The sequence below is a fragment of the Phalacrocorax aristotelis genome, chromosome 16 (assembly GCF_949628215.1).
Source record: "Phalacrocorax aristotelis chromosome 16, bGulAri2.1, whole genome shotgun sequence".
Lineage (NCBI taxonomy): Eukaryota > Metazoa > Chordata > Aves > Suliformes > Phalacrocoracidae > Phalacrocorax > Phalacrocorax aristotelis.
In genome coordinates this window covers 11,945,526-11,973,444 of record NC_134291.1, presented here as the reverse complement: position 1 = coordinate 11,973,444, position 27,919 = coordinate 11,945,526, and the positions used below count along the sequence as shown (strand labels likewise).

Genomic DNA, 27,919 nt, shown 5'->3' with positions numbered 1-27,919 from the left:
TAAGAGCAAGTTATACTGCATTTTACAAGAAGCCTTTGAATCTCTATTTAAAAAAAAAAACCAAACACAAAAAGAAAAAGTCCATTCAATAACTAGCATTCATTTGCAAGGTATACGAAATAGTCTTTAATGCATGTGTAAAAATATCAAGCAACTGTACAAAGACCTGATCACACACATAATTTTCCTCAGGTACAGCTATGCGAAGATTACAGGGTCTGCAATCAACAGACACCCCTCTGCTTACAAGGTAAACCCATCTCACCATCAGCCACCCATGGGAGCAGATTTCTCCCTCAGGTCCGGTGCACAGCATTTCATGAGTGACATTTGAAGGGAAATGGCATCTCCCAAGTAGCAGGCTTGGCTCAGCAAGCTGAGATCTTGGCAGCTATGCACTCTCATCAACAGCAAACTGGCCCTAATCCCTCAAAAACTAAACAAATGCGTCAGTGAAGAAAAATTCCAGTCTCAGCCTGTCCCCAGAAACCACAAGCCACCCCCATCAATCCTGCCTCATAACAGGGCAATTTGATATTCCTCTGGGCATGCAAGATTGTTGACTTTCCACAGAAGACGTGGCTCTGCAATACCAAAACACCCCTGGAGGAAGCTGTAGCCCTTTCTTAGCTAGGGAAGAGCTAAGCTTATCATAGCAACCTGTTCTAAGCCATTACCAAACCAAATTTAATTTCTACTTGATTGATGTGAGTTTTTTATAAATTCCCTTGTTAAGAGTGATTCTGGATCAGACACGCTGGTGCCCAGACTGGAATGCAGGCATTGGCTTTATCCCATATTAGTTCACCTTGTACTGTACAGTCTCACTGACCTGGAGAAATGCATTCTGATGTGTAGTCCTAAGACATCTGGAGTTTGAGACAGCCCCAGCCTGTCAAAAATATTTTTGCTGTCCCACAAAGCCATCATGCCCCAGGCCTAGTCATTTTACAGGTCACCCATGTCAAGGCCCACAACAATCAAGCCAGTATCTCTAACAAAGGCAGTAATTTAAAATCTAGACTTGACTGCATTTTTGTCAGACCATTACGATCTTTGAATAAGTAAGCCCACACAGATCTAGCACTTCACTTGTAATGCACTCTGCCACACCTTTTCTCTATTCTCTTCAGAAGACATTTCTTTGTTGTAACTCTTGAATAGTTTTAGCTGCCGGAGATCTTGGGCAGACCCACAAGGATTCATAAGAGAACCGTAATCCATGCATATGTGGATCCATTGCATATTATTAAACAGGCCTGTTATGGTCTTCCTGAGCACTTGCCAAAGCTCAGAATCAGACCTTTCAATCTATCCCACCTTCCCTGAGAGAGTTATGTATCAATCAAATAAATGAGCCCATATGTTGCATCTAGCTAAATCTATAGCCCAAAAATACTGCTTTCTACACTACCCTGCAAAATACAGGCAGGGTACTTGCATTTCTCTATGTTTTTTGTACATTAAAAAACCCAAACATATTTCATGAGTGATCAAAACAGCAGAAACAGCTTTGGAAATGAGACAGATTTTTCTTTCCAATGAAGAAGGTAGATGATAGTATTTTCAGTTCAGCTACTGCATCAGGTTGCTAAGGCACCTCTCAGAGAGACCTGTAAAGGAATGGTCGATGCACGCACAGTCCCAGGTGGCAGAAGCTTAATTGCCAGTGGAGTATAAGTTGTTTCTGGTCAAGGTGTTACGTCTAGAACTGTAAGACATATCTTCATATACTGCATTTGGTTTTCTTTTCTGGAAATATTTCTTCATCTGCAAAACAAAGCAAAAGGCCAGTTCAGAACAGAGCTTAAAAAGACCACAGCCAAGGAGTCAATTTACATCTTAGGAGTCCATCTGTTTGAAGTGGAAATGTACTTTAAAAATTCTTCTCCAAACCCAAAGAGGTCTTAGAGGATTAGGTGGAAATTGTCAACCTATTTATTTAAATTTTTATTGTCAGTCCAATGTAATTTCACTAAAAGTTCCTTCAAGAGTTGGGTGTAACTGTGGCCCCAACATAAATAATGCTGCTCCTTAGTTTGTTACTGATAACACAAGAGACCAGTTCCTACGGGGCCACTTGGTTTTGCCACAATGTTGTTACACTACTGTTTTTAGCAATGCTGAAGCCATATGTGGAGGGATGAGATAGGGGCCTGGCCTGTGAATCATACAAATAATGCCTGGGCACTTTCTGCAGAATATGAATGTAAATAATCCCAGTAAAGGAAAAACTTCTTGGTCCCCTTTTCTTCCAGGACAGGGTAAAATTATTCTCCCACAGCTACTTTCAGAAATTAGGCTATTTTATTACTTTTTGTTGTCCTTGCATCCCCCCCCCAACATTCTCTTACATCTATTACAAGATTGGTATACATAGCTCCATTCCCAGTTGACCCAAAAAAATGAAACAAAACAGAATAGTAAGGTGCTCTGTTCAGGGAAATACATAAAATGCATGGCTGTGTTGTTGACTGCGAGGCTTACCTAAGGTTTGTTTATGAAAGGCAAACAATACTTCATTTACTAAGAGTTACAGAAACAAGAAGACACAGACTTTACTCTCAAGAGTTTACAGCTGGTAGACATTAAACAAGGGCAAAGAGGAGACAATAGAAAGCCGTGATTCCTCAGGTTTATCAAACGTTTACTTGACTCAGTCACTGTTTAAAAATAATATCAAAGGCACCTATTCACTCAACCTGGAATCAGTTTTGCTTTAACATGGTAACAGCATACTTACATTGACATGGTGCAAGGTGCAGTGTATTAGCACAGAAAACAATAGCACTGCCACAATGGTAAGACCATAGATGCCCCAGGAGGAACTGTTACTGCAGTCTGTCTGCTCCACTTCTGCACATGAAAATATATTAGAATTATTAACACGAAGAGGTAGAATTCTATTCTTATTATGAAAAAAATTATGTATTGGCCAGCGGGAAATGGGCTATCAATAGCATGCTACACAGCCACATTCGTCATCCCATTTGTATTCTCACTGGCATTCCCTCTGGTCTTCTGGTTATGACTGTAGGTGGCATATGAAGGGTCAGTGAAGAGCACTACAAAGGTGATAGCTTCCATACCACTGATCAGAAAGTAGGACCACACACTAATAACGGAAACAAAAAGTGTTTTACTGCAGTATTACAGCAATACTGAGGGCTTGGCCAGGAGTGTGCAGGAATTATATAACAGCTAGGTTTGTCAGGCTGCTAGCAGTACAGACAGAAGTAGGAAGCTACTGTGATCTGGAGTATATACGTTGAGCAAAATAGTGCTAGTGGAAAGGGTTTCAGTTGTCTAAAACCTCAGTTAATCCATATCTGAATAACATAATATCTGGTAACCCTCTGCTTCTTTGAAGTGTAGCTGTCCTTTTCCCCAACTCGCATTACTGGGTTGTTACACCAGTTATGGCTAGCGGCATAGAATGAGACCACAGTCTTTTTTGCAGACTGCAGATTGATCCTTTGCAACTCTTAGGGCCTATGTAAACCTTATTTTAATTGCCCAAAGATCTCATCAAAGCCTAATGCACAGGGTTACGTTGTACCAGTAAGATCAAAATCAAGAACTACATTGCTGGTTTTGTCTTTGTCTTAGCAAATGGTTACAACACCGTGCTGCAGAAAAAAAAAACCAAACAACAAACAAACAAAAAAACCCAAACCCTGTCTTTGGAACATATGCTTACAGTGTGCTCAGTGTATAATAGGGGTGTATGAGATCATGTTTGCTATTATCTACAGTACTTTACGTAAATGCCTAAGTACTTGCTCTGTGATCCTATTATGATCTATTTTTACACACAAAGACTTGCTATAGGAAATGGTTTCTAAAAGACATTTATGTCACAATAAGGTCAAAGAGCTAATGCTTAATACTGACTTGTTTCCTAAACCCGTCAGATTATTCACAGACACACTGAAGTGTTCGTTGTCTGATTTTGACCTTTTTTTTTTAAATGTGGGATTGTAGCAAGGTTTCTTTTTTATAATTCTCCTCTGATTGTACAAGGCAGGTAGAAACACAGCACCTCTTTCTGTGTCCTAGTACAACAGTCTGAGCAATCTCTCCAAACTTTCCCAGATACTAGAAGAAGTCTAGCCATGGATTAGTGCTCTACCTGTCCTGACTGAAGTTCTGCAAGCTTTTAGTCCACCTTTTGTATTAAAACATGTCTATAATTATTTAAGATCAAACAAGCAAAAGAATAGTACCTTTAATCAGCAACATGGTCCCACTTCTACTCACTGAGAGGAAAGAGGAATTTTTCACCCTGGCACATACATATATATCACTGTCATTTTTCCATAGGTTATGTAGAGTTATCACTATTTTCTTTTCTTGCTTTGAATACTCCAGGCGATTAGCGAAAGCAGGAAAAATAGTTGAAACATTCTGACTTGAAACATACAACACACTTTCAGGTTGCATGTGAGTCTTGAGCAAGAAGATTTCTTCATCTTCCTGTGAGCTTTTCAATGTACAGGTAATGTTGACGGACTGGCCTTGCTGAGAATTGATATAGAGTGGTGACTGTTCAACATCTCCACTAGTTTTTGCTAGAAACAAGAGAGATTAATGGCTACCACATACTTAACAGTGCATTTTCGCTAGGAAGCAAATACAGAGGTCAAAGACAGAAAGAACAGACTGCAGAAATTTAGATAAAATAATTTTTTTTAAAAGCTACCTTTATGCATGCCTTGAGAAGAAAGATATACATCAGTACACCCTGGCATGTTTTCCTGCCCCAGGATCTGAAAGTAGGACTGACAGAACAGGTTTACCTGGTTGTAAAAGGCCTCCACCTACCTAAAAAATACATATACTGAACTCCTCTAAGTGAATGCAGCTTCATTAGCTTGCCCTTGAGACATTGATTGTTGCCTGCTTTCTCAAGTGAGATTAAGCCATAGAAAGATCTGGAGACTCCTGTTCTGGATGAAATCATACAATGTGGGTGCCATCAGTGTTGAAAATAGTCTTCAAAAAGTAGTTATTGACAGCTTGCTGTCCAGCTGGGAAGACATTTCACTGAGTTCCTCTGAAGACCGGCCCTGTTCCTTTTGACATTACCATTGCATCCATTAATGTGCATGACGGAATGATGACAGTATTTATCACATTTGTACAAAAGATAATTCTGGGAAGGCTGCCAGCATTTTAGAGAAGAGGATCAGTGTCAAAAAGAGATATAGGGTAATTTAATAAAATAATTTGGAGAAACTGTACATAATCAGAAAGATGGAATTCATTTGAGAAAACACAGTCAAGAAGTTTGAAAAGAGGAGCCTAAGGAAAGACGTAATAAGTCTTCCTAGATATAAATGACTATTACTGATCCAGCAATCGATTAGCTTTTGCATGCCTTAGGGACAGAAAAATTCTTCCCCTAAACAGAAATAACTGCCAAAAGGATCACTTGTGCCCATCAAGAGTTTGTTAAGAGGAGAAAAAAAACACATCCCTTTATCCACTGATGCCCACCTTGCAAACCCTGCCTAGCACTAGCACTATTATCAACTTGTCATTTAAGATGAAACAGCAAAAACAAAAGAGATTGGCAAAAACCACTACCAAAAGAAGGCTCATTGCTTTGCTAGTTATTCATAAAGATTTGGTTCGTTTTTTTAGAAAGAGCTATGGGTCCTCACTGTTTCCAAACTGCTGCAGCAACCTACAACTCATGTGAAAACCTGTAGCTAGGATTAAATTAGTCATGAACCGATGTTCTAGGGGTTTTCTTGGTACTGTTCTCTCTAATGTGTTTTCTTCATCTTTTCAGGGAACAGGCCCACAGTTTCCTTCAAATCAGTGCATTACCTGAGCAGACCGGGGTAAAGTTCTGTAAGACTCTCCCTCCCATTATGCTTTCTTCCAATAATTGATTTAAAATATTTATCTGTATTTATGAATTCATGACCTAAAAGGTGGAATTGCAATACCTTTCACCACTACTATGGTTGTCTTCCCGTTCAGCTTTTTGTGATGACCTTTCTTTATAATAAACTTAGTGCATAGGTAGATATTGGAATCAGATTCCTGTACATTATGGAGAGTTATCCTGAGATTCCTTCCTTCCTTTGAATACTTGATGCGATTAGCCAAAGCAGGAAGGATATATGAAGTATTCTGATTGGAAACATATATCACATTGACTGGCCGTATGCTAGTTGTCAAGTACGTTCCCACTTCATTTTCTGAACCTTTCATTGAGCAAGTTATGTTGATGGAGTCTCCTTCCCAAACACTGATAATATCCGTTGACTGTTCATTTCCTCCACCTAAAAATAAGAAATGCAATTGAAATTATAATATCAGAGCTCTTGATCTATTAATATCACAGCAGTTTTCAAAAACAATTACTCCGTCAACAGAATCGCTCCGTAAGGCTGGACCTTAGTCTTGCTATCCTGTATATATTATCTCTTGGCTGTCCTGAAACCTGTAGTGCATTTCATGCCCATTTACCTGTGCAACTCAACACCTCCCCAAAGCTTCAAAGGCCTTGGCAAAAAAGTGGCTTCTGTCACTCATGCAAAAAATGTAGTCTGCTCTGTAGATTCCCAGTATGATCCTATTAGTTCTCAAAATACAAGCTTCATTGAACTCAGCCCAATAATTAGAGCTGATTGAGGATCTAAATCTGGAATTCAAAGGTATCAAAAAATGGCAGAGAATGGAAGAAAATTACACTTTTTCTTTTTTTTTTCTTTTTTTTTTTTCTTTTTTTGTTTTTTTTTAGAAAGGAGCCTTTAGCAACATCAGGAAACTAGATAACGTAGCCTCTTAGGAAGAGAACTGCAGAAGTATAACTCCAGCCTATAGTAAGAAACAAAGATATAGAAATATATAATGAGACCCTCTGAGGTCTCTAATGACCTCAACATCAAAAGAAACTGAACAGTAAGTACTTATGCAATGAATAGCAGGGAACAGAGGGATCAAATGGGAATCACCTAAACGAAATTACATTGAAAGCAAGGGAAGGAAAATTAAATATAGCATATTGCATCTCCAGAACAAAGTGTAGAAATGGTAGAATTATTCAGTGTTGACAAGCAAATTAAGGACCCCTACATACTTAAAACAATTTATTTTAATAAGGGACCAAACACCGAAAGAACAGATCATGGAATTTTAGATACAGTAGGTCAATCCAACCTGACCAGATACAAGGACATTCCTCCTGCAGCACTTAGAGAAGGAATTAAGGCAGCTAAGAAGTTGTCGGCAATTACCTTCCAAAGCAGCAGAGAAATGGAATGATGGAGAAGGCTGGACAAGTACAGATCACTCAGCCTTCAGCCTTTACAAGCGGGCAAGGAAAGCCCAGGAAATTAATCTGATCAGCCTAAAATCAGTCCTTCTAAGCTGACCCACACTTACATGATCTAAGAACCCACGCAGCTAATGACAAGCAGTCGCAGCCTGTCGATCATTTTCTCCAAAAGGTCAGGGTAGAAGTTCAAGAGTTATATTTGCAGAAATCAGTATTAACTCCTCAACAACCACTAACTAAAGAATGGTAAACACCCTCAAAAGAAATGTTCTCATCAGTTTCATTGCGTCTTCCTTTCAGACATGCTGATTTATGGATAATAATTTTTCCTCAAGTCACCATCCTTTCCAGTTATTGTCAATGGTCATGGGGGAAAAAGGGCTGACTGTTCAGAGACATTTTTTTCCTCAGCCTGTTCTCCTCAGAGATTCACACTGTTTTCCCTGAGTGTGCCTCCAGCTTGTACTCTCAATAGCTACAACAATATTCAGCAATGGATATTTCTAGTAAGGTTTTATTAGACCTTCAATAATTCTGTCCCTAGTAAATATCAATATTAATTTCTATCCAGTAGTGGGCTCACCCATCAACCAGAACTATACAGATGCAGTTCATGTTGAATTACTCAGAAAGCAAATTCCGCTCTTTCTACAGAGAGTAATTTCTGTGTAGTTTTGATCACAATAATTTTCAATTTTTTTCTAAAAACTCATTCTATAACTTCAGAGGATGTTTTTCAAAGTTCCACCTGGTTTAGCTAATGGTGACTTTGCCAGGAACCTGTTTGAGACAATAGACTAAGGGGATGTGGGGAGGGGAGGAAAGAAAAGAAAAAAGAAAATATTAAACTTGTGAAATATAAGAAAGTCTATGTTGTACGTACCATTCCTGCCAGGGGAGCACGGGAGAAAGAGAAGAAGGAGAGATGCAGTTGGGAGACACGGTATCCACAGCATTTTCAAAGGTCTTTTTAGTTTTCTCTATTATCTGACTGATGAGTTAGAATAAAGGGTTGTATGACACAAGCTGGCCTATTTTCTTCCAGCTACATCAGCTAGCTACTAAAAGAAGTTAGCAAAATGCTTCTTTTGCCTTAGTATCACAAAAAATGTGACAGATAGGGGGAAGAGAGATTTCTTTCAAGAGGTGTATCTTGGTTTTGACTTTACACTCAAAAAAACGCCCATGGTTTCCTACTGCTGAGCAACCCACAACTCTGGGGGCAGGATTAGAAAGAGTCTCTATGGTGAGCATCTACCTTCCCTTTGCAGTCAGCTAAGAAAAGGTAGGCTCAAAGTCGCCCTTCACAGTGCCAAAGTCAGGCAGCTACCTCCCTGTTGTGGCCTTACTAGAAACGTAGGTGCTTGGTACAATCAATTCAGGCTGTCAGTGTTCCCGGGGGCTTAGCAGGCTGCCTCGATGGCGGTTACAAATGCAAAAGTCTTGGCTTTGTAAGGAGCAAGTAGACGAGAGATGCTCCGTTACCTCAAGTAGACAAATTATTATACAAGCCCTGCTCACAAAAGTACAGGTTGGATCTGCATCTCGGCAATGACAATGTGCATAATTTCCAAGCAACAGCGTGGTATGTACCTCTTGTGCCTTATTCACATCTAATAACACATTCTGTAGTGTCTGCAGTACACAACAGCTGCTAACCAGCAGCAAAAGGGAAGCTCAGCTACAGCTCACATGTAGCTCCTGCTCCCTCTCTGATATGATGAAAACATTTTCTTGCAGGGACCCTTCTTTGTGTGAATACATAGGGAAAGGGGGTATTCCCAAAGAATTTCTTGAATGCTTGAAAGCTTAGAAATTTCATTGATTATTGTAAAGAAAACAGAGTTCAGGCAGGCTGAGAAATGAGCTTCAACTAGCACTGCAAAGGCTCACTACTGGATATAAAAGTAGATGCCAGGAGACATCTCTTACTCCCTGTCTTTGATCTTGCAATATTTAAGAAGTGAACCATGACAATAATACTGGACTAAGAGTTTGGGAACCATGTGATGGTGGTGCTTTGTAAAGGAGATTAACATACCAAATAGCAATACCATCAACACAGGGTTACCAATGAATAGCCAGTTTTTAAGCTGCAGTTTTATTGTGATGACTATAATAACACCAAAAAAAATCATTAAAATGAAATTACAACTATCAAATTATGGCATTTGGTGAGTCAGACTGCCTAGTACCTTTAGCCATTTTTTATTTCATAATGAAATATTTCCCTATATTTGTATATTGCCAAACAACACAATGCAGTTGCTTAGAACAAACACTGTAGATTTTTAAAGCTATTTATAAGTTTTTCCTGACATGTGGGATGATTTCTGTCTACTAGCACAACACAACTCAGGAGAGGCAAAGTGAAACAGTTGGGAGTGATGCCTCTGAAAATCACAGTCTGCATTAATCACCAACAGAAAAAAAGAGATATAAAGGAAATTGTGCTTGATTGAGCCATAAAGATCAGTCTGTGACTTGCATCTTGTGACTGATTTAGCTAAGCAACGGTCAATGGGCAGAGGTGTCCATACAACCTTTTTTCTCAAAACACGTCCAGCTTTCTGTCCCCAAATGGTGTTAAAGAGTAGAAATTAAATCTGGACGTCAGTAAAGCTGAATCCCTCAGGTTAATGCTGTCATTGTTTAGCCCCAGACAGCAGCTAAGCACCACGCAGCCGCTTGCTCACTCCCCCACAGCGGGATGGGGGAGAGAATCTGAAGAGTAAAAGTGAGGAAACTCATGGGTTGAGATAAAGACAGTTTAACAGGTAAAGCAAAAGTTGTGCATGGAAGCAAAGCAAAACAAGGAATTCATTCACTCCTTCCCAATGGCAGGCAGGTGTTCAGCCATCCCCAGGAAAGCAGGGCTCCATCACACGTAACACCATCACTCCAAATGTCCCCACCTTCCTTCTACTTCCCCCAGCTTTGTATACTGAGCATGACGTTATATATTATGGAATATCCCTTTGGTCAGTTGGGTTCAGCTGTCCCAGATGTGCCCCCTCCCCTCCCAGCTTCTTGTGCACCCAGCAGGGCATGGGAAGGTCAAAAAGTCCTCGACTAGTGCAAGCACTGCTTAGGACCACCTAAAACATCTCCACATTATCACCACTGTTTCCAGCACAAATCCAAAACGTAGCCCCATACTAGCTACTGTGAAGAAAATTATGCCAGCTGAAACCAGGACAAATAAAATGTGAGTTCTCAAATATCTGATGGGTAATTATAGGCCCATCAGTCCTACTTCAACCCCTGGGAAAGTTATGGAATGAATCCTCCTGAGGGCCATCACAAGTCAAATGAAGCACGTGATTGGGAAAAGCCAACATGGCTTCACTAAAGGCAGATCATGCTTGACAAACCTGGTGACCTTATATGACAAAGTGACTTGCCTGGTTGACATGGGGCGGACAGTGGACATTGTCTACCTGGACTTCTCCAAAGCTTTTCATATGGTTCCCCATGGCCTCCTCCTGGAGAAATTAATGCGTTATAGCCTAGACAAGTGGTCTGTGCAGTGGGTGGGGGATCGGCTGACAGACCGCACCCAAAAGGTGCTGGTAAATAGCTCTTTTTCAAACTGGCAACCTGTCACAAGTGGGGTCCCCCAGCGATCAATATTGGGCCCAACGTTATTCAACATCTTTATAAGTGATCTGGATAACGGCATCAAGTGTAGCCTGAGAAAGTTTGCTGATGACACCAAGTTGAATGGGGAAGTAGACACTCCAGAAGGGAGACCTGCTCTGCAGGAAGATCTGGACAGGCTGGAAGAGTGCGCCAGCAAGAACCTTATGAAGTTCAACAAGGAGAAGTGTAAGGCCATGCACCTGGGAAAACATAATGCGGGAGTGCAGCGCAGACTGGGATCCACGTGGCTGGAGAGCAGCTCTGTGGAAAGGGACCTGGGTGTCCTGGTGGGGGGAAAGCTCAACATGAGCGAACAGTGGCTGCTGCGGCCAAGAAGGCCAACAGGATGCTGGGTTGCATCAAAAAGGGCATTGTCAGCAGCGATAAAGAGGTCATTATCCAACTCTACTCAGCGCTTGTCAGGCCACACCTGGAGTCCTGTGTCCAGTTCTGGTCCCTGCTGTACAAAAAGGATGTGGACGGGCTGGAAGGGGTCCAGAGAAGGGCCACCAAGATGATCAGAGGACTGGGAAGCTGCCATACGAGGATAGGCTGGGAGAGCTGGGTTTGTTCAGCCTTGAGAAAAGGAGGCTTAAAGGGAATCTCATCCCCATGTACCAGTACTTAAGGGGTAGCTACAAAGGAGATGGAGACTCCCTTTTTACAAGGAGTCACATGGAGAGGACAAGGGGGAATGGATACAAGTTGCTCTTGGGGAGATTCCGACAGGATATGAGAGGGGAATTTTTCACAGTGAGAACAGTCACCATTGGAATAATCTCCGCAGGGAAGTGGATGGCTCAGCCACATTGGACACCACCACAACAGTGCACTGGCGGCAATATCGCACCAACTGAGACCCCCTGATTCCCTTCAATGAGCTCATTCGTCAACTGGAGAGTCAAGGAGTGATCAGTAAGACCCGCTCACTTTAACAGTCTCATATGGTCAGTGTGGAAATCTGATGGAGAGTGGAGGCTAACAGTAGACTATCGTGGCCTGAACAAAGTCACTCCGCCATTCAGTGCTGCTGTGCCAGACATGCTAGAACTTCAATACGAACTGGAGTCAAAGGCAGCCAAGTGGTATGCCACAATTGATGTCGCTAATGCATTCTTCTCAATCCCTCTGGCAGCAGAGTGCAGGCCACAGTTTGCTTTCACTTGGAGGGGCATCCAGTATACCTGGAATTGACTGCCTCAGGGGTAGAAACACAGTCCTACCGTTTGTCATGGACTGATCCATACCACACTGGAACATGGTAGAGCTCTGGATCTCCTACAGTACATTGATGACATCATCATGTGGGGCAACACAGCAGAAGACGTTTATGAGAAAGGGAAGAAAATAATCCAAATCCTTCTGAAGGCCGGTTTTGCCATAAAACAAAGTAAGGTAAAAGGACCCACAGAGGAGATCTGGTTTTTAGGAATAAAATGGCAAGGTGGAAGTCATCAGATCCCAATGGATGTGATCAACAAAATAACAGCCATATCTCCACCAACAAGCAAAAAGGAAACACATGGGGTTTTTTGGCATTGTGGGTTTCTGGAGAGTGCATATTCCAAATTATAGCCTGATCGTAACCCCTCTCTATCAAGTGACCTGGAAGATGAATGATTTCAAATGGGGCCCTGAGCAACAAGCTTTTGAACAGATTGAGCAGGAAATAGTTCATGCAGTAGCCCTTGGGCCAGTCCGTGCAGGACAAGATGTAAAAAATGTGCTCTACACCACAGCCGGGGAGAATGGCCGTACCTGGAGCCTCTGGCAGAAAGCACCAGGGGAGACTCGAGGTCGACCCCTAGGGTTTTGGAGTCATGGATACAGGCAGTACGAAGCCCGCTATACTTCAACTGAAAAAGAGATACTGGCAGCATATGAAGGGGTTCGAGCGGCTTCAGAAGTGGTTGGTACTGAAGCACAGCTCCTCCTGGCACCCCAACAGCTGGTGCTGGGCTGGATGTTTAAAGAGAAGGTCCCCTCTACACATCATGCAACTGATGCTACATGGAGTAAATGGGTTGCACTGATCACCCAACAGGCTCGAATAGGAAACCCCAGTGACCCAGGAATCTTGGAAGTGATCATGGACTGGCCAGAAGGCAAAGATTTCAGAATATCACCAGAGGAAGAGGTGACACGTGCTGAAGAAGCCCCACTGTATAACAAACTGCCAGAAAATGAGAAGCAATATGCCCTGTTCACTGATGGGTCCTGTCACCTTGTGGGAAAGCACCGGAGATGGAAGGCTGCTGTATGGAGTCCTATATGGCAAGTCGCAGAAACTGCTGAAGGAGAAGGTGTATCGAGTCAGTTTGCAGAAGTAAAGGCCATCCAGCTGGCCTTAGACATTGCTGAACGGGAAAAGTGGCCAGTGCTCTATCTCTATACTGACTCCTGGATGGTGACAAATGCCCTGCGGGGGCGGTTGCAGCAATGGAAGCAAAGCAACTGGCAGCGCAGAGGCAAACCCATCTGGACTGCCACATTGTGGCAAGATATTGCTGCCCGGGTAGAGAACCTGGTTGTGAAAGTATGTCATGTGGATGCTCATGTCCCCAAGAGTCAGGCCACTGAAGAACATCGAAACAACCAGCAGGTAGATCAGGCTGCCAAGATTGAAGTGGCTGAGGTGGATCTGGACTGGCAACATAAGGGTGAACTATTCCTAGCTCGATGGGCCCATGACACCTCAGGCCATCAAGGGAGAGATGCAACATACAGATGGGCTCGTGATCGAGGGGTGGACTTGACCATGGACGCTATTGCGCAGGTTATCCATGAATGTGAAACATGCACTGCAATCAAGCAAGCGAAGTGGGTAAAGCCTCTGTGGTGTGGGGGACGATGGCTGAAGTATAAATATGGGCAGGCTTGGCAGATTGACTATCTCACACTCCCACAAACCTGCCAAGGCAAGCGCCATGTGCTTACAACAGTAGAAGCAACCACCAGCTGGCTGGAAACATATCCTGTGCCCCACGCCACTGCCCGGAACACTCTCCTGGGTCTCGAAAAACAAGTCCTGTGCGACATGGCACCCCAGAGAGAACTGAGTCAGACAACAGGACTCATTTCTGAAACAACCTCATAGACATTGGTCCAAAGAGCATGGCAATGAGTGGGTGTATCACACCCCCTGTCACGCACCAGCCTCCAGGAAAATTGAACAATACAATGGACTGTTAAAGACTACCTGAGAGCAATGGGGGGGTGGAACAGTTAAACACTGGGATACACATTTAGCAAAAGCCACGTGGTTAGTCAACACTAGGGGATCTGCCAATCGAGCTGGCCCTGCCCAGTCAGAACTGTTAACATACTGTGGAAGGGGATAAAGTCCCTGTAGTCCACATAAAAAATATGCTGAGGAAAACAGTCTGGGTTATTCCTGTCTCGGGCAAAGGCAAACCCATTCGTGGGATTGATTTTGCTCAAGCACCTGGATGCACATGGTGGGTGCTGCGGGAGGATGGAGAGGTCCAATGTGTGCCTCAAGAGGATTTGATTCTGGGTGGAAATAGACAATGAACTGAATGGTGTGATTGTAATTGCTATATAATATTGTATGTAAACTCTGTGGTTGCTATATGCCATATCAATGATATCAGAGTAGAAGTCTTCCAAATTAATGGAGAATGAACTTTGATTAAACTGAGCAAAGTGCAGCGGTGATGGAGCAAGGACTGACTTCAGCATGCAGCAATCCAATACTACATCCACCATCTGAAAGACTGTTATGGTAGATGGAGCCCAAAGTCATGGACTAAATGAACTCAGTGGACATCTTGTGGACATTTTACAGACATTTTACAGGAGTGGTCCATAGACTAAGGGAATTATATCTGTGTATTATATCAAAGGATGGCAAGGAGGATGGTGGTTAATGAGGTTGGGACCAAACATGATGTAAATGGTATGGAATAAGGGGTGGACCCTGTCCAGGTTTTGGCTGGGACAGAGTTAATTTTCTTCACTGCAGCTGGTATGGTGCGGTGTTTTGGATTTAGGATGAGAATAATGTTGATAACACACTGATATTTTAGACGTTGCTAAGCAGTGCTTACACTAGTCAAGGACTTTTCCAGCCTCCCATGCTCTGCCAGGGGCACAGCCAGGACAGCTGATCCGAAGTGGCCAAAGGGATATTCCATACCATATGACGTCATGCTCGGTATATTAACTGGGGGGAGTTGGCTGGGGGAAGCAGAATTGTGGCTCCAGGACTGGCGGTTGTGCCATTTTCAGCTGGGATAGAGCTAATTTTCTTCATAGTAGCTAGTATGGGGCTACGTTTTGGATTTGTGCTGGAAACAGTGGTGATAATGTGGAGATGTTTTAGTTGTTCCTAAGCAGCGCTTACACTAGTCAAGGACTTTTTGACCTTCCCATGCCCTGCCGGGTGCACAAGAAGCTGGGAGGGGAGGGGGCACACCTGGGACAGCTGAGCACTTGACCCCAACTGACCAAAGGGATTTTCCACACCATATGACGTCATGCTGAGTATATAAACCTGGGGGAAGAAGAATAAAGGGGAGAAAGTTTGGTATGGTGGTCTTTGTCTTCCCAAGTCACCATTAGACGTGATGGCGCCCTGCTTTCCTGGGGATGGCTGAACTGCCTGTCAGTGGGAAGGACTGAATGAATTCCTTGTTTTGCTTTGCTTCCATGTACAGCTTTTGCTTTACCTGTTAAACTGTCTTTATCTCAAACCATGAGTTGCCTCACTTTTACTCTTCCGATTTTCTCCCCCTAGGGACTGAGTGGGTGGCTGCATGGTGCTTGGTTGCTGCCTGGGGCTAAACCACAACACAGTGTCTGCAGGTGGTGAGCGGTTCCATCACTCGTTGGGTTTTTTTCCCACCCTGGGTTTTGCCCCTCTCTCGTAGTTTTCCTTTTCATTATATTATTATTGCTATTATTATTACTGTTTTGTTTTATTTATTAAACTGTTCTTATCTCAACCCATGAGTTTTCTTACTTTTGCTCTTCCAATTCTCTCCCCCATCCCATTGGGGTGGGGGGAGTGAGCAAGCAGCTGTGTAGTGCTTAGTTGCTAACTATGGCTAACCCATGACACACTGCAACCAGAGATATTTTTGACACAGGATTGTCATGGCATCTAATTCTGCTTTGGCATTTAGTCCTGTCCAGAACGGAGTTCTGGTAGAAGTTAGATAGTATGCGTCGTCTTGCAGGAAATGCAGTGTATCCCCATAGCATTTTGGCCTTTTTTTAACAGCAAAGTAAACCACATAGGTTTTGGTAATAATACTGTTATTGCATTTAATGATGTATTTTTCTATGTAGATTAGTATGACATCTATCTTTTTCTATCTGTGTCCTAGAAAAATTAAGTTCAATTCCCTACCTGGTCATGTTGTTGATGCCAGAGATGCAGTTGTAGTAAAAGAGTTGGTATTTTAATTTCCAGTAAGGGTAGCTGTCTCTGTTCAGAGCTTTGCATGCTGTAAACTTGAGGCAGATGAGAAAACTCCCTATAGCTCTTCTGACTGCCTTTATGCTTTCTGGTTTCATGAGTGATTGTGGGAAGGGCAGGGGTGGGGCCCAGGTAGATGAGCCCCAGCCCCTGCTTAGGGAGCTTATTCTGCTCCTGGGCTGCTCTGGTGCAGTGTGGTTCCTTCAGCTGATTGCAGATTTTGAGCTAAGCTCTTTGGGTAGGTGTGTTTGCTATTTAGAGAAGCAGAAGTGTCTGTTTGAGGTAAGGAATTCAGGAGTAGGCAAATTCAGCAGCATATACAGTAGAAAGTGCACTTGTATGCAGCTTTTTTTCAGGTCCATAATTTTGTATTGGGTGTTCAGGGCTGGTGAGATGGTTTAATAGTGTGGTTTGGGTTTTTTTTTTCCTAAGTGCATTTTATTTTCCTGGAATTCCTGACTTTACTAAAGATGGACCTTTGGGGTTTTTTTCACTTGTTTTGCTGTATACTGTGTAAGTTGTTGACATTATCTCTTAACAGGTGAGATCTGGCAGCGGTTAGGGTGAGCATGTTGTATGCATCTGTATGGAGCTTTAGCCTGTCTCAAGAAAGCAGCAGGGACACAAGGAATAGTGTCTTTCAGGGTATGGAACAGCTCATTGCATTTCCCATTTGCCCACAGAGTACCCTATTGTCCCTAGAACCTTTGCAGCTTGCGGCAGGTCTCTCATAGATTATAAGTGTTAGGACTTCACTTATTTAGTGGGCCCATACCAGAGCCTACAGTACACTCTAGAAATCTGAGGTCTCTGCTCCTCTATGCCTTTTACTTGATTTGTTCCCTGACTGAATTTTTCCATCTATCCCTTCACAATCCATCTGGATGTCATGGTCATTGTTACTTAGAGGCACTGACTAGTCCCTTATTTCCAGCGCAGGCTTGTGTCGCTGTCTTCCCTGGAATTTGCTGGAGAAAAGGATGTGTGTTCTCTGTGCTTGTGACAATCTCTGGCCAGGGCTCTGTCTCTTATCGCGGTCCCAGGCATGCAAGCTTTTTCTGCAATTCCCTTTTTGCCTTTTTCCTTACGTGCCCAATGAGGCTTGCTCCAGTATTGGCGATGGCAGTTATGTTATCTTGTTCTTGTTTATCTATTGTGTGTTTAGCACAGGTTTCTGTAGTCGTAAGGTGTCCACTTTAGATCTGAGTTACCATGTCATGCTGCTGTGGTTTTTCCGTTGGCCGACTGCTGCTGTAATTCCCTAAGGGGCTTTGTAGGTAATCAGGCTCAAGGGTCTCGAGCCACTTTGTGGTAGACCTCTCATTCTCATTGCTTCATGTACCGGGCAGTCTCAGTTCCTGCATGGTACAATGTCTTCTTTTTGAGTTTCTGAGGTTTTTATATTTTCTGTGTTTTTGTTAGGACTTCCACCCCCCACCCCCAAGATTTCTTTTGTTTATTCCTGCAGGTAAAGTCAGGTCTTCTTTTCACATTCAGGTCCCTGCAGCTCTTTCAATTTTTCTTTCCAGATATCCCCACCAGTGTCTTCCCACGATGGGAGCAGCAGAGGGGGGAGCAGAGTGCTGGGGCATCCAGGGAGGTAGCATCAGGCATCCTCCTGTCTTTGCGGGGCTGACCCTGAGGAAGCGTGGTACATGGGTCAATAGCGTGAGTATATTTTGTGGGTGCACGAATCCTTTTCAGAATGTGTCAGAGGGTAATGATTTTGTTCTGTTTGGTGTATTTGTTGAAGATATGATTTTTGTGTGGGAGGAAGCCAGATACCTGACCAGTTGTAGGTTATATCTTACCTGCCAGATGTTTTGAACTAGTCATATCTGATTTTCCTAGTGACTCACAAAGTGGTTTGGGGCTCCCTGGTGGCAGGTGCTGTCACCAAAAGGCAAAGCAGGGTCATAGCAGAGTTTCCACTTACAGGCATGGGTTCAGCCATCTCTGTTGCACAAACTTCTGTTATGTAGCATCCAGGATGGCATCTTTCTTCTGATTTCTTGAAGACCAAGAGGATGATGGAGCTCGTTGTAAGAGCATAGTTGTTTTGTCTTCTTTTGGCAGTGCGGGCACCCAACGGCCAGCCTGCATTCAAGGAACAGCATGAGGATATCAGTGTCAACTGTCAGCAGAGGAAGGAAGCTTCTTTTGGAGGCCAAGGTGATGAAGTAGAGTCCTTATTTGTTCTGTTTTATTTTCATGACAGGGGTGGGGAGGGGCTGGGTCCCAGACAGGGGAGCTGCCTATTACATGGGAGGCTGTGAGAGAGATCACAGACACCGCTGGACAGGCATTAGAACCCAGTGCTCAGGACAGACCATCCTGCCATCTGAAGCAATGCCTACTTCTGTACTGGGACTTCACTTGCTTGGTCTGTATCGCCTTTGGCTTTTCCTCATCTAGCTTGTATTTTGGCAAGAAGCATCTCTCATCAAGCTTTTGGGTCTGAGTGGTCTTTGTGAGACTTCAGCAGCCATCTCCATGAGATTTTGTGAGCAACTGGTATTCAGCATCTGTCTGCACTCAGGTCTCCTGTAACTACTGTGCAGTTCTGGCATAAGACTTGATAGTGCTGTGTCAGCTAATGGTAGCGTTCTCTATGCAAGCACCTTCTGGCAGCCCAGTCTCACACCCTGTTTATGCTGGCACGCTTCTTTGAGCTTGCTGCCTACCAAGGGGTTCTCTGTGCTGCAGTTCATGGAGTCATTCAGGCATTACTTATCCATAAAGGAAGAGTCTGTCATTACACCAGCCATGGTAATTTGCTACTGGTACTTCTTTTGGAGTTTGCTGGCCTGACTTTTTGTGCTCTATCAGTCTCTGCCTATGCTTGAGTCATCTGGCAGTAACTGCAATTTTTGTGTCGGTGGGTGGTTTGACTTTTTCTTGCAGTTCAGGTAGCAGGACAGTCGAGCGAGGCACTGTTAACAGCAAAGGTGAGCTGATGGCGTTGTGGGCTCTGACAGGGGAGTGAGGCTGTTCATTTGGGTTTTGTGCTTTTGGGGTCCCTGCATTGCCAAAGTCAGTCAGTCAAAGGGATTTGTTAGTCTGTTTTGGAAGATGGGCTCTCTATTTTGGAAGGCAGTATGTAACATCTGTGTGCCTCTCTGTATTTTCCCGAGGCAGGCCCAGCATCAAATGTTATGATTCCTGAGACATCAGAGACAGACTGAGTATATAAGCAGGCACCCAATGCAGCCGCTGGCCCTGGAGCTGCAGCATGGGAGGCGAGCAGTGCTGTGTTAGCCTGCCGGGGGAAAGAGCAAGTCCAGGGTGTGGCTGTTGGGTTGGGGAGAAAGAAGAGGAACGGGTGTGTACTTAAGGGTGTTACTGTTTCTTATTTTTCTTGAACTTGCTGATGTAGCTGACTCAGCATGGCATTATCAGGGCAAAGCACAGATTGACAAGGTTACTGGAGCAGAGAAGTCAGACTGGGGACAGTTTACGGTTTGATAGGGTATTTGTCAGCATGTGGTTGACTGTTTTTATTTTGTTGCTGCAGATGCATGCAGGGAACTGGACACTGAAGGGAGAGAGAGAGCGGAGCATCTTAAGAAGGTCAGCTGGCAACCAGCAATGGAGGGAACAGTTCCATTGTTGATTCCTATATGACCTGTTAACACTCTGTGTTTCAAAGATGCAAAACTACTCACAAAATCACATGCATAGCAGGATGTCCATCCCCAAGCGTCGGGGCAAGGTGCGACATCAAACTGTAGTGGTGGTTATTTTTGAGCTGTCAAGCTGTTTGACTGCTCTTAAGCACAATGCTCTCTTTGTCTCTTTTCTAGGTGCCACAGGTGATGGTGTCTGCAACATCCAGTGTTAGACTGGGAGCAAGCAAGTGGAAAGCCACGGTGCTTTCGAGGAGGCAGTTATTGCAGAAGAAATCAGTGTTGACTGGTATGAAACTGACCCATGGCACTCTGCAGATCATGAAAAGGAACTGGGTGGGATCGCAGCAACATCCTTGTTAGAGTAGGCTGTCTTTGGCAAGGATGGATGCTGATCCCCAGCCCTCTGAAAGCTAAGGTGAGGGGCTGATGCCATCTTTGTGTAGGGTGACAGGGAAGGGTTTTAAATTCAGTGTAGCGGAGAGGGCAGTTCAGGATAGGGACAGAGGGAAAGTCTGGGGTCCTTTATGCAAAATGCAAGCATGTGCTAGGCAGGGAATCTAGATGGTATTCCTGAATGGAAACAACACCTCTGGATTTAAGCTATTGTTCCACATATAGGTCACTTGTTCTATATGGCTTTTGCACATGCAGAGGGATGAGCTGTGTGCCAAAGGGCAATGGAGCAGAGGCGAGTGGAGTGCTGTAAGAAGGGGGCTTGGTGCATGGTGTCAGAGGGAAGATATGACTGGTGTCTGTATGACTAACTTGTAGGTTTTGGGGGTTTTTATTCTGAAGGTGCAAAGCAATGAGCAAAGCAGGATATCGGTGCTGGAAGTGACTCAGGCAAGGTAGGCAGTGACTAGTGGGCTGAAGTAGTGTTTATTTTTCAGGTGTCATATTTTTGGGAAGTTACAAGCATCCCTTGTTGCCTGTGTTTTACAGCTGGTATCCAAGCCTCAGTGTGGCAACCTGTAAACAGCAGAGGCTGGACGGGCAGGCAGCTACGGTAAAGGAGTGGGAGGTGGGAATCAGTGTGGGCAGACTGCAGTTTTGGGTGGTATCTCAGCATGTGACCCTTGCTTTTTTTTTTTTTTTTGGTTTGGGTGGTTTTTTTGATTTTTTTTTCAAAAAGACCGTAAATATGGGTGTGAGGTGTTGAAATAGAGAAAAATCTCTTTATATATATTGAAAAACAATATTTTACAAATAAATGGACTTAAATAAAACCTATATCTACTGTATTGTATAAAGGATTTCAGAATTCTCAATAGAAATATGTAGGGTTTTTAAGATAAAAAAATAACTTGTATAGATGTAAATTAAAAAATAGTTTAAAATGCAAGAAAAAATTATTTATATAAAGGAATTTAAAACAGAGAAAAGTCTGACTAGATAGTTCTATACTTTGTCTTCCATAGGTTACATATAATATCTACTTAGACTTACTAAATAAAGGTTATATATAAGTTTAGATAACTAAGTATACATACAAGTAGATGTCTAAGTCTACATAGAGAACTCTAGAGATTAGTGTCAAAATATGTAACTCTAAATACATAGTGTAAATAGATACTCTATAGAATAAGTGTTAATCTATAAGTCTAAATAGATATACACTTAAATACTCTATAATTGTAAATAGACAGAGTCTAAATGGATAAAAAAATGTAAGGGGGTGTGTGTGTGAAGGAAGCTAGTGTGCGTGGAGGTCTATGCTATACAAGGTTGTTAAAAAGCAAATAAACCCTATTAATAGGAAAGATTTAAAAACTCAACCCCTCCCTCTAATCTCTATTGAAGATATAAAAGTGCTGTTGAAAGCTGCTCCTTCTTGCTTCTCCTTCTCCCATCCCCATTGGGGGCTGATTTCCCCCACGTGGGGACTTTCCCCTGTGAGCCTGCACACCCAGAGCAGGAGCTGCTGCCATAGCACAAAAATACACCAAAAACCCTGATTCTGTGTCTGCAATGCAGGGGGGAAGTTTGGGGAGAAGAAAACAATTTGGGACTCGTAGGAAAGCCAAATCCACCTAGACTTGTGCAGCTAGAAATTAAAAAAAAAAAATGCAAACCCCACAAACAATCAAACAACAACAAGCACCAAATCATTTAGGCACAAAACTAACAGCAAAATTCACCAATATTTATGCTGCGGAAAAGTGCTTTAAAAAAATCCCAGAATTGAACATTTTGGAAAAGAAAAAAAAAATTTCAACACAAACCCCAATTTGGGGTGAAATGCTAGGGGGTTATCCGGAGTGGGTCAGTTATCTGGAGCGGATCATCTGCTGCAGGTTAGCCCAGGTGAGTTGCCCGTTGTGGATTATCCTGGGGGACCCCCTGGTGTCAGTCATCCCCATGCATGTTCCCCATGGCGTGTCTGCCCAGACATGCCCCTGCCCAGCAGTGTCCGCCTCCTCCCCCGCCCTCCCTCTGCGTGTGTCTGTGCCCTCCCAAACGCTTTCCCCTGAAATGGCCCCCCCGCATGACTTTTTTTTCCCCGGTGACATCCTCCCTCTCCCTGGCCTCCTGTTCTGTGCTCGCTGAAGCCTTGTGCTTACGCAGGATGAGCAGAGCAGGGTCCTGGCAGCGCAGAGGCGAGGCGAGGCGCTGCCAAGCCAACGAAGCCCAAGGCTCAGCAGTGCACAAGTCCTTTGCAGGTCAGCCACTGGCACCTGGTCTGCCTGGCTGCCCTGTGCCCTGATGCACAGCTGCCCCCCTCACCCCAGGCAGCCTGCCTTCAGAAGGGCAGCTGTGTTCCCCTGATTGATTTTCTTCTTTAACCCTCTAGGACCTGTTGACTTGCTGCTCTCCCTGTCACAGCCCTGATGCCGCAGGCCTACAGCAACTGATGGGGCTCACTCCAGGGGGTGGGGGGTGGGAAAGGGGACCTTTCTCCCCAGGTCGTTTGTGCTGCTTCTCCTCCCTAGGGCGTGGGGTGGGGGTGAGTGGGGCAGGAGGGAGGACGGTAACGGCCACCTGATTTTTAAAGCAGTCGAGATGGAAGGACTAAAATGCTCGAGGCACTTTGGTGGTGGGCGGTGCGGAGGCAACGACTGACACTGCTGGGGCTGCGGGAGTGGGGAAGGTGCAGAGAAACATGAGCTCTGCGCACGCAGTAACAGTTCCGTTATCCCGGCGCACGTGACCCAGAGCCAGCGCGGGTCTTGCCCCAGAGAAGAGTCACGGACGTCGTGCCGCTGCCGCCGTGCTGTGCTACGGCAGCCGGGAATCGCGCATGCGCAGTGGCGATGGTCTGTCCCTGCTGCCACCGTGCGTCCAAAGTGCGGTACCGCACCCGGAACAGACGCATGCGCAGTGGCGACGTTGTGTCCCTGCTCGCTGCTGCCACCGAGCGACCGAACTGTGGTACTGCAGGCAGGAGCTGCGGTACCCTGGTAAAGATTGCCACCCTCCCCTTACCCGCTCGCGGCAGTCACCGATCGAGCATAATCGGGTACTGCAGACGGGGAGCCGCCCCTTCCCGATGGTGAGGTTTTTTTCCCCTGGTCACTGCTGCCACAGTGCGACCAAACGTCAGTACTGCAGGTGGGCAGCTGCGCATGCGCAATGGCGACTATTTAGCTCTGCTGCCACCGAGCGACTAAACTGCGGTACTGCAGGCGGGACCGGGGCGTGCGCAGTGGCCCCCTTTAAGCTCGCTTATGCCACCCTGTGACCAACCTGCGGTACTGCAAGTGGGCAGCCGCGCACGGGCTGTAGCGACATTTTGCCGTGCTCACTTCTTCCCGCCAATTACTGACCCCCCCGCTACCTGGTGACGGCACCGTGGGGGCGGGGCCGTGCAGGCACAGCCCTTAGCGATAGGTCCTGACCCCTTGCGATAGCCCGGTGAGGGTGGTGCTGATACCCCTAGCCACGCTCTTAGCAACGGGCCCTGCCCCTAGCGATGGCCGGGCGGGTGGGCTGATGTCTGACCCCCTCTGGCCCCACCCACCTTTGCGACAGGCCCCGCCCCCTGGCGAGGGCCTGGGGGGGCGGGGCCGTGCTCCTGTGCTCCCCAGCACCCCCAGTTAGCAACAGGTCCCACCCCCTGGTGACAGCCTGGGGGTGTTGCTAGTGCTCCCTGGCCCCACCCTCCATAGCAAGAGGCCCTGCCGTGGTGATGGTTCCAGGGGCATTGCCAGCGTCCCTTTGGTCACACCCCCTTAGTGACAGGCCCCACCCCCTGGCAACGGCCCAGGGGGCGGTGCCGGCTCTCTCCCCTTAGCGACAGGCCCCGCCCCCCGGCAGCAGCCCAAGCCTGTTTGCTCTGCTCGGGGGTCGGTTTGGGTGTTTTCTCTCCCCCCTCCCTCCCGTGCCGGGAACTCCAGGCGGCTCTCGTACGGCTCCCGGGGCCTTCACCCCCCGGGGGGCTCGGCCCGCCCCTTTCGCGGGGCGCTGTGGGAAGGGCGGGGGCGGGGCCCGGGGGTCGGAGAGCCCCAGCCGGGGCTCGGGCAGCTCTTGCTGCCCCTGGGCTTCTCTGGCGTCGGTGTTCCCATGTTCCCTCGGGCGGTCGCAGCTTTGGGGCTGTCTCAGCCCCCCGGGCAGGCGTGCTCTGGCGTTTAGAGAAGCGGAGGCGTTGCCTGAGGTAAGGATTCCAGAGCTTGGCACTCTTTGGCAGCATCTGTACTAGAAAGGTCCCTTGTGGCCTGCTTTGCTTTTTTTCTCCCGGGATGCTGTTTTGGGCGCTGAGGGGGCGGTGAGACGGTTTAGTGGTATGGTGTTCTGTTTGGGGGTTTGGTTTTTGCTTTGCTGGTTTTCTTCCCCCTCGTGAGATCATTTTATTGTGCTGCTGCAATTCCTGTCTTTACTGAACCCGGAACCTTGGGGGTTTTCACTGGTTGTGCCGTTCGCTGTTTCAGGTGTTGCCTTGGCCTCTCAACAGCCGTGGCACAACCTACAGCGATGCTGCCTCTCCAGGCCCCCGCAGGCCCCGCTTTCTTGTCCAGCCAGGCGGGAAAGCGTGGTTGTTGCAGAAACAGCTACGCCCTGCGACTCCTCCTCAGGTTGTTGGCTCGGCCCCAACAGCGTACAGGCTGCTGAGGTCACCGCCTCCGCGCGGGACGCAGGCGGCCCGGAGAGCTTTACCCCGCGCCATTTCCGTCCCCTCTGGGCAGCAGCGGAGCTGCCGCCGCTTCAGGCGGCCGCTTTCTCGAGGGCGAGGAGCTGGGATGACAACGGGCCGCTGCAGACTCTGGTCAGGGTAAGAGGCTGTTCCCTGGGGAGCCGGCGCAGGGGGAGCGGAGGTACGCACGGGCGCTTGTCAGTGTCCCTGACCAGTAAAGGGAAGGTTAAATTGTTAGAGTGCAAATAAATATATATTATTTAGGGAGGAGTCGTGTCTAAATTTAATCGCAGCTATTACTGGACAAACCAGGCAGTCATTATTCCTAATCTGTAATTAAAAAAAAAAAAAGCAGTCCTTTTTTATGCCATAAATAGAGTTGCGAGTCATTAATAGCTCAATCTAAATACAGCCATTATTAAATCAACTGCAGGCATTAATGACTCCTGATCAGAAACAAAATAAGGAAAGTTTTAGAATCTACAATGAAAATTGAACTGGAAAGCTAAATTGGGAGTGGGTAATACTGAAATTGTAACAGGGCTGTTAGAAAGTTCAGAGGCAGCGACAGCTCCTGCTTCCAACCCAAGCAGTAAACGAAGCTTTAGATTCTTAAAGAAGAGAAATAAAGGTGAGCTGTTAAGCAGTGGCTGGGTTCAAGCATAGGCATTAAGAAAATTTGCAGGTGTGGGTGATTCCTGACGAGAACTAACAATTCCAGAAGATTTAGATTTAAAATTACAAAGCTAATGGAGTGCCACAACCGCCCGGATGTAACTGCAGCCGCTCTGGGGGAATGCCCCAGCCCTCCCCAACCACCGCTATTAATTACTGCCAAGGAGAGTGAAAGTAAATGTAGAAGCAGTGCAGGTGAAATGCGAGCAGGACGCTTTTTCCTAAGTCATCTCTTCGTGTCAGGAGAGGAAAGAAAATGGAAAGAAGATGTTTGCAGGGGGTCTGTGCTGGGTTACCTGCGCGTCTCTTCCGTGCATCCTTGAGGAGACATTTAGCTCGTGTTGGGCGCTCGCAGGTGGAGACAGGGCGAGCTGGAGGCAGGATCGGTGCTGGCACTGATAAAGGGATGGGCAACGAGCTGAGAGAAGAGGGGGCAAGGGCTGAAAAAGGGTCTCCAGTTCTGCAGGGAAGGCAGCGGGATGTGACTCGGCAACCGCTCTGACGAGTGCAGGGTCATTCGCTGCGATGAAGTCAGGGTCTGTGGCTGGCCCGGAGAGGCAGCAGAAATCCCAAACTCTTTGCAGGGGTACCGGCCAGATTAGGGCAACACCTGAACAGTAAAACCATTTAGGGGAAGCAGAGCTGGGCTGCAGTGCGTGGCCAACCTCCCTCTTCTCCGTGAGTCCCAAAGGGGCAGCTCCAAGAATGTGCTGAGAATTCATCCCTTGCGCTAAAAATGAGACGCAAGTAGCACCCACCCGTGAATTTTATTTTCTCTCTCGCTCTGCGGCTCCTGCCTGCTTGTCTCTCCTCAGTGCTCACCTGCACCCGTGCTCGGATGGGGCAGCTGAGGGAAGGTGCTGCCATCTCCCCAGCCCCGGCGGAACGCCCCTCAGCTGTGTCCTCTGTCAGGGAGCGTCATCATCTCTCCTGCCTCCCAGAGCGTGTCCTGTAGTGGCAGACGCGCGGGCTTTTCCCTGCACGCGCATACGGGAAGGGAAGCACAGTGAGAGCTGGGCTTGTCAAAGAGTAACGGGGGTGGTGGGAAGCGTAGCTAGAACCGGAGAGCTACAACGCAAAAGCAAAGCAGATGGGACACAAAAGTAAAATGGTGCACAGGAATGCTGAGGCGAGAACTCCCGCAGCACACAGGAAATCAGTGTCAGAATCTATTTTCTTCTGACTGCCAAATTAAAAATAATGGCACGCTTTGCAACGCTAAGCTCGCTCTGATCGTCTGAACTGTTTCTTTCCAACTCCCCACCGCCCCCAGCACACCGTTCAGTCTCCTCAGCCTGAAATGCCTTGTTTTCCTTCTTTTTTTTTATGACAGGGCAACTTCTGTTCCCGAGGTGGTGCCTACAGTACAGCTATCTCTTCGAAGACAGTTTGGTTTAGGTCAGAGAATGTTTAGCCTGGACTGAATCAGCCTCTGTTTCTATTTCTGGGAATCGTCGGTCCTGTGCATCAAGCCCGGAAAAAAGGAAATATGAACCAAAGGACGTGGGGCCTGCAGGGGTAGGAAAATATTTGAGAAGAGGTTCAGTGGGGAAATGACTGTTTGTCTGTGGGGCGTCCAGGCAAGCAACCCAGCTGCTAGAAAGTGGCGCTGTCCCCAGGATGGCCTCGGCGGTCCCATCGGAGTCGGGGGAACAAGGACAAGGCAGGGTGAAGAATCTGGACTGCTGTGTGGAACGTGATTGTACAAAGCACGTGTGATGCACTGCAAGTTTACTTGTTTAAACTGTGAGTTAAAGAAGGTGTGCAGTTGCTTTGTAAACAGCCGACGCTCTAAAGCTACACCCGTCTAACTGCTAGCTGTATTAAATCTATCGTATTGCTGTTTCTGCATTAAAAAAAAAAAAGACCAACACACCTATGTAAGCACTTCTAAGTACAATGGAAAACCACTGTTTAACGCGTGGCATGTGTGGGTTGTTTTCTTGGGGTGGGGGGGGTGGGGTGTATGACAAAAACCTGCGAGAGACACACGCACATACGCACATGTAATGTTTAGCGCTCACCTAAACCCAAAAAAGAAAATCCACTCTTTATTTTGCAGCATTAGCATTAGCTTCCAGCGCACAGCCTGAGCGCGTACCTCTGCTCTCACCATCTGCTCCCTTTTCAACCGTGTGTGGCTGTCATCAGCTTGCACAGGCTTTGTT

The 27,919-nt window shown here is 46.0% G+C and overlaps 1 protein-coding gene and 1 long non-coding RNA gene across 3 annotated transcripts; one reads left to right on the top strand and one right to left on the bottom strand.

The window, feature by feature from the left end:
* Positions 1-82: 82 nt before the first annotated feature.
* CD7 (CD7 molecule) lies at positions 83-12,196 on the bottom strand. The gene is made up of 5 exons (XM_075111683.1): positions 12,160-12,196; positions 5,958-6,296; positions 4,227-4,571; positions 2,744-2,856; positions 83-1,770 (listed from the first exon to the last, which is right to left on the bottom strand). Exons 1-5 carry the CDS (start codon positions 12,194-12,196, stop codon positions 1,660-1,662), a joined length of 945 nt encoding a protein of 314 aa, XP_074967784.1. The 3' UTR covers positions 83-1,659.
* A 12,101-nt stretch (positions 12,197-24,297) lies between these two features.
* LOC142065151 (uncharacterized) lies at positions 24,298-27,673 on the top strand. 2 transcript variants are annotated; one of them, XR_012663299.1, is made up of 3 exons: positions 24,298-24,599; positions 24,874-25,257; positions 27,085-27,673. It is a non-coding gene; the product is annotated as an uncharacterized LOC142065151 (long non-coding RNA). The 2 variants fall into 2 exon arrangements; XR_012663300.1 differs by having other exon boundaries at positions 24,301-24,599; positions 24,874-25,214.
* The last annotated feature ends 246 nt before the right edge of the window (positions 27,674-27,919 follow it).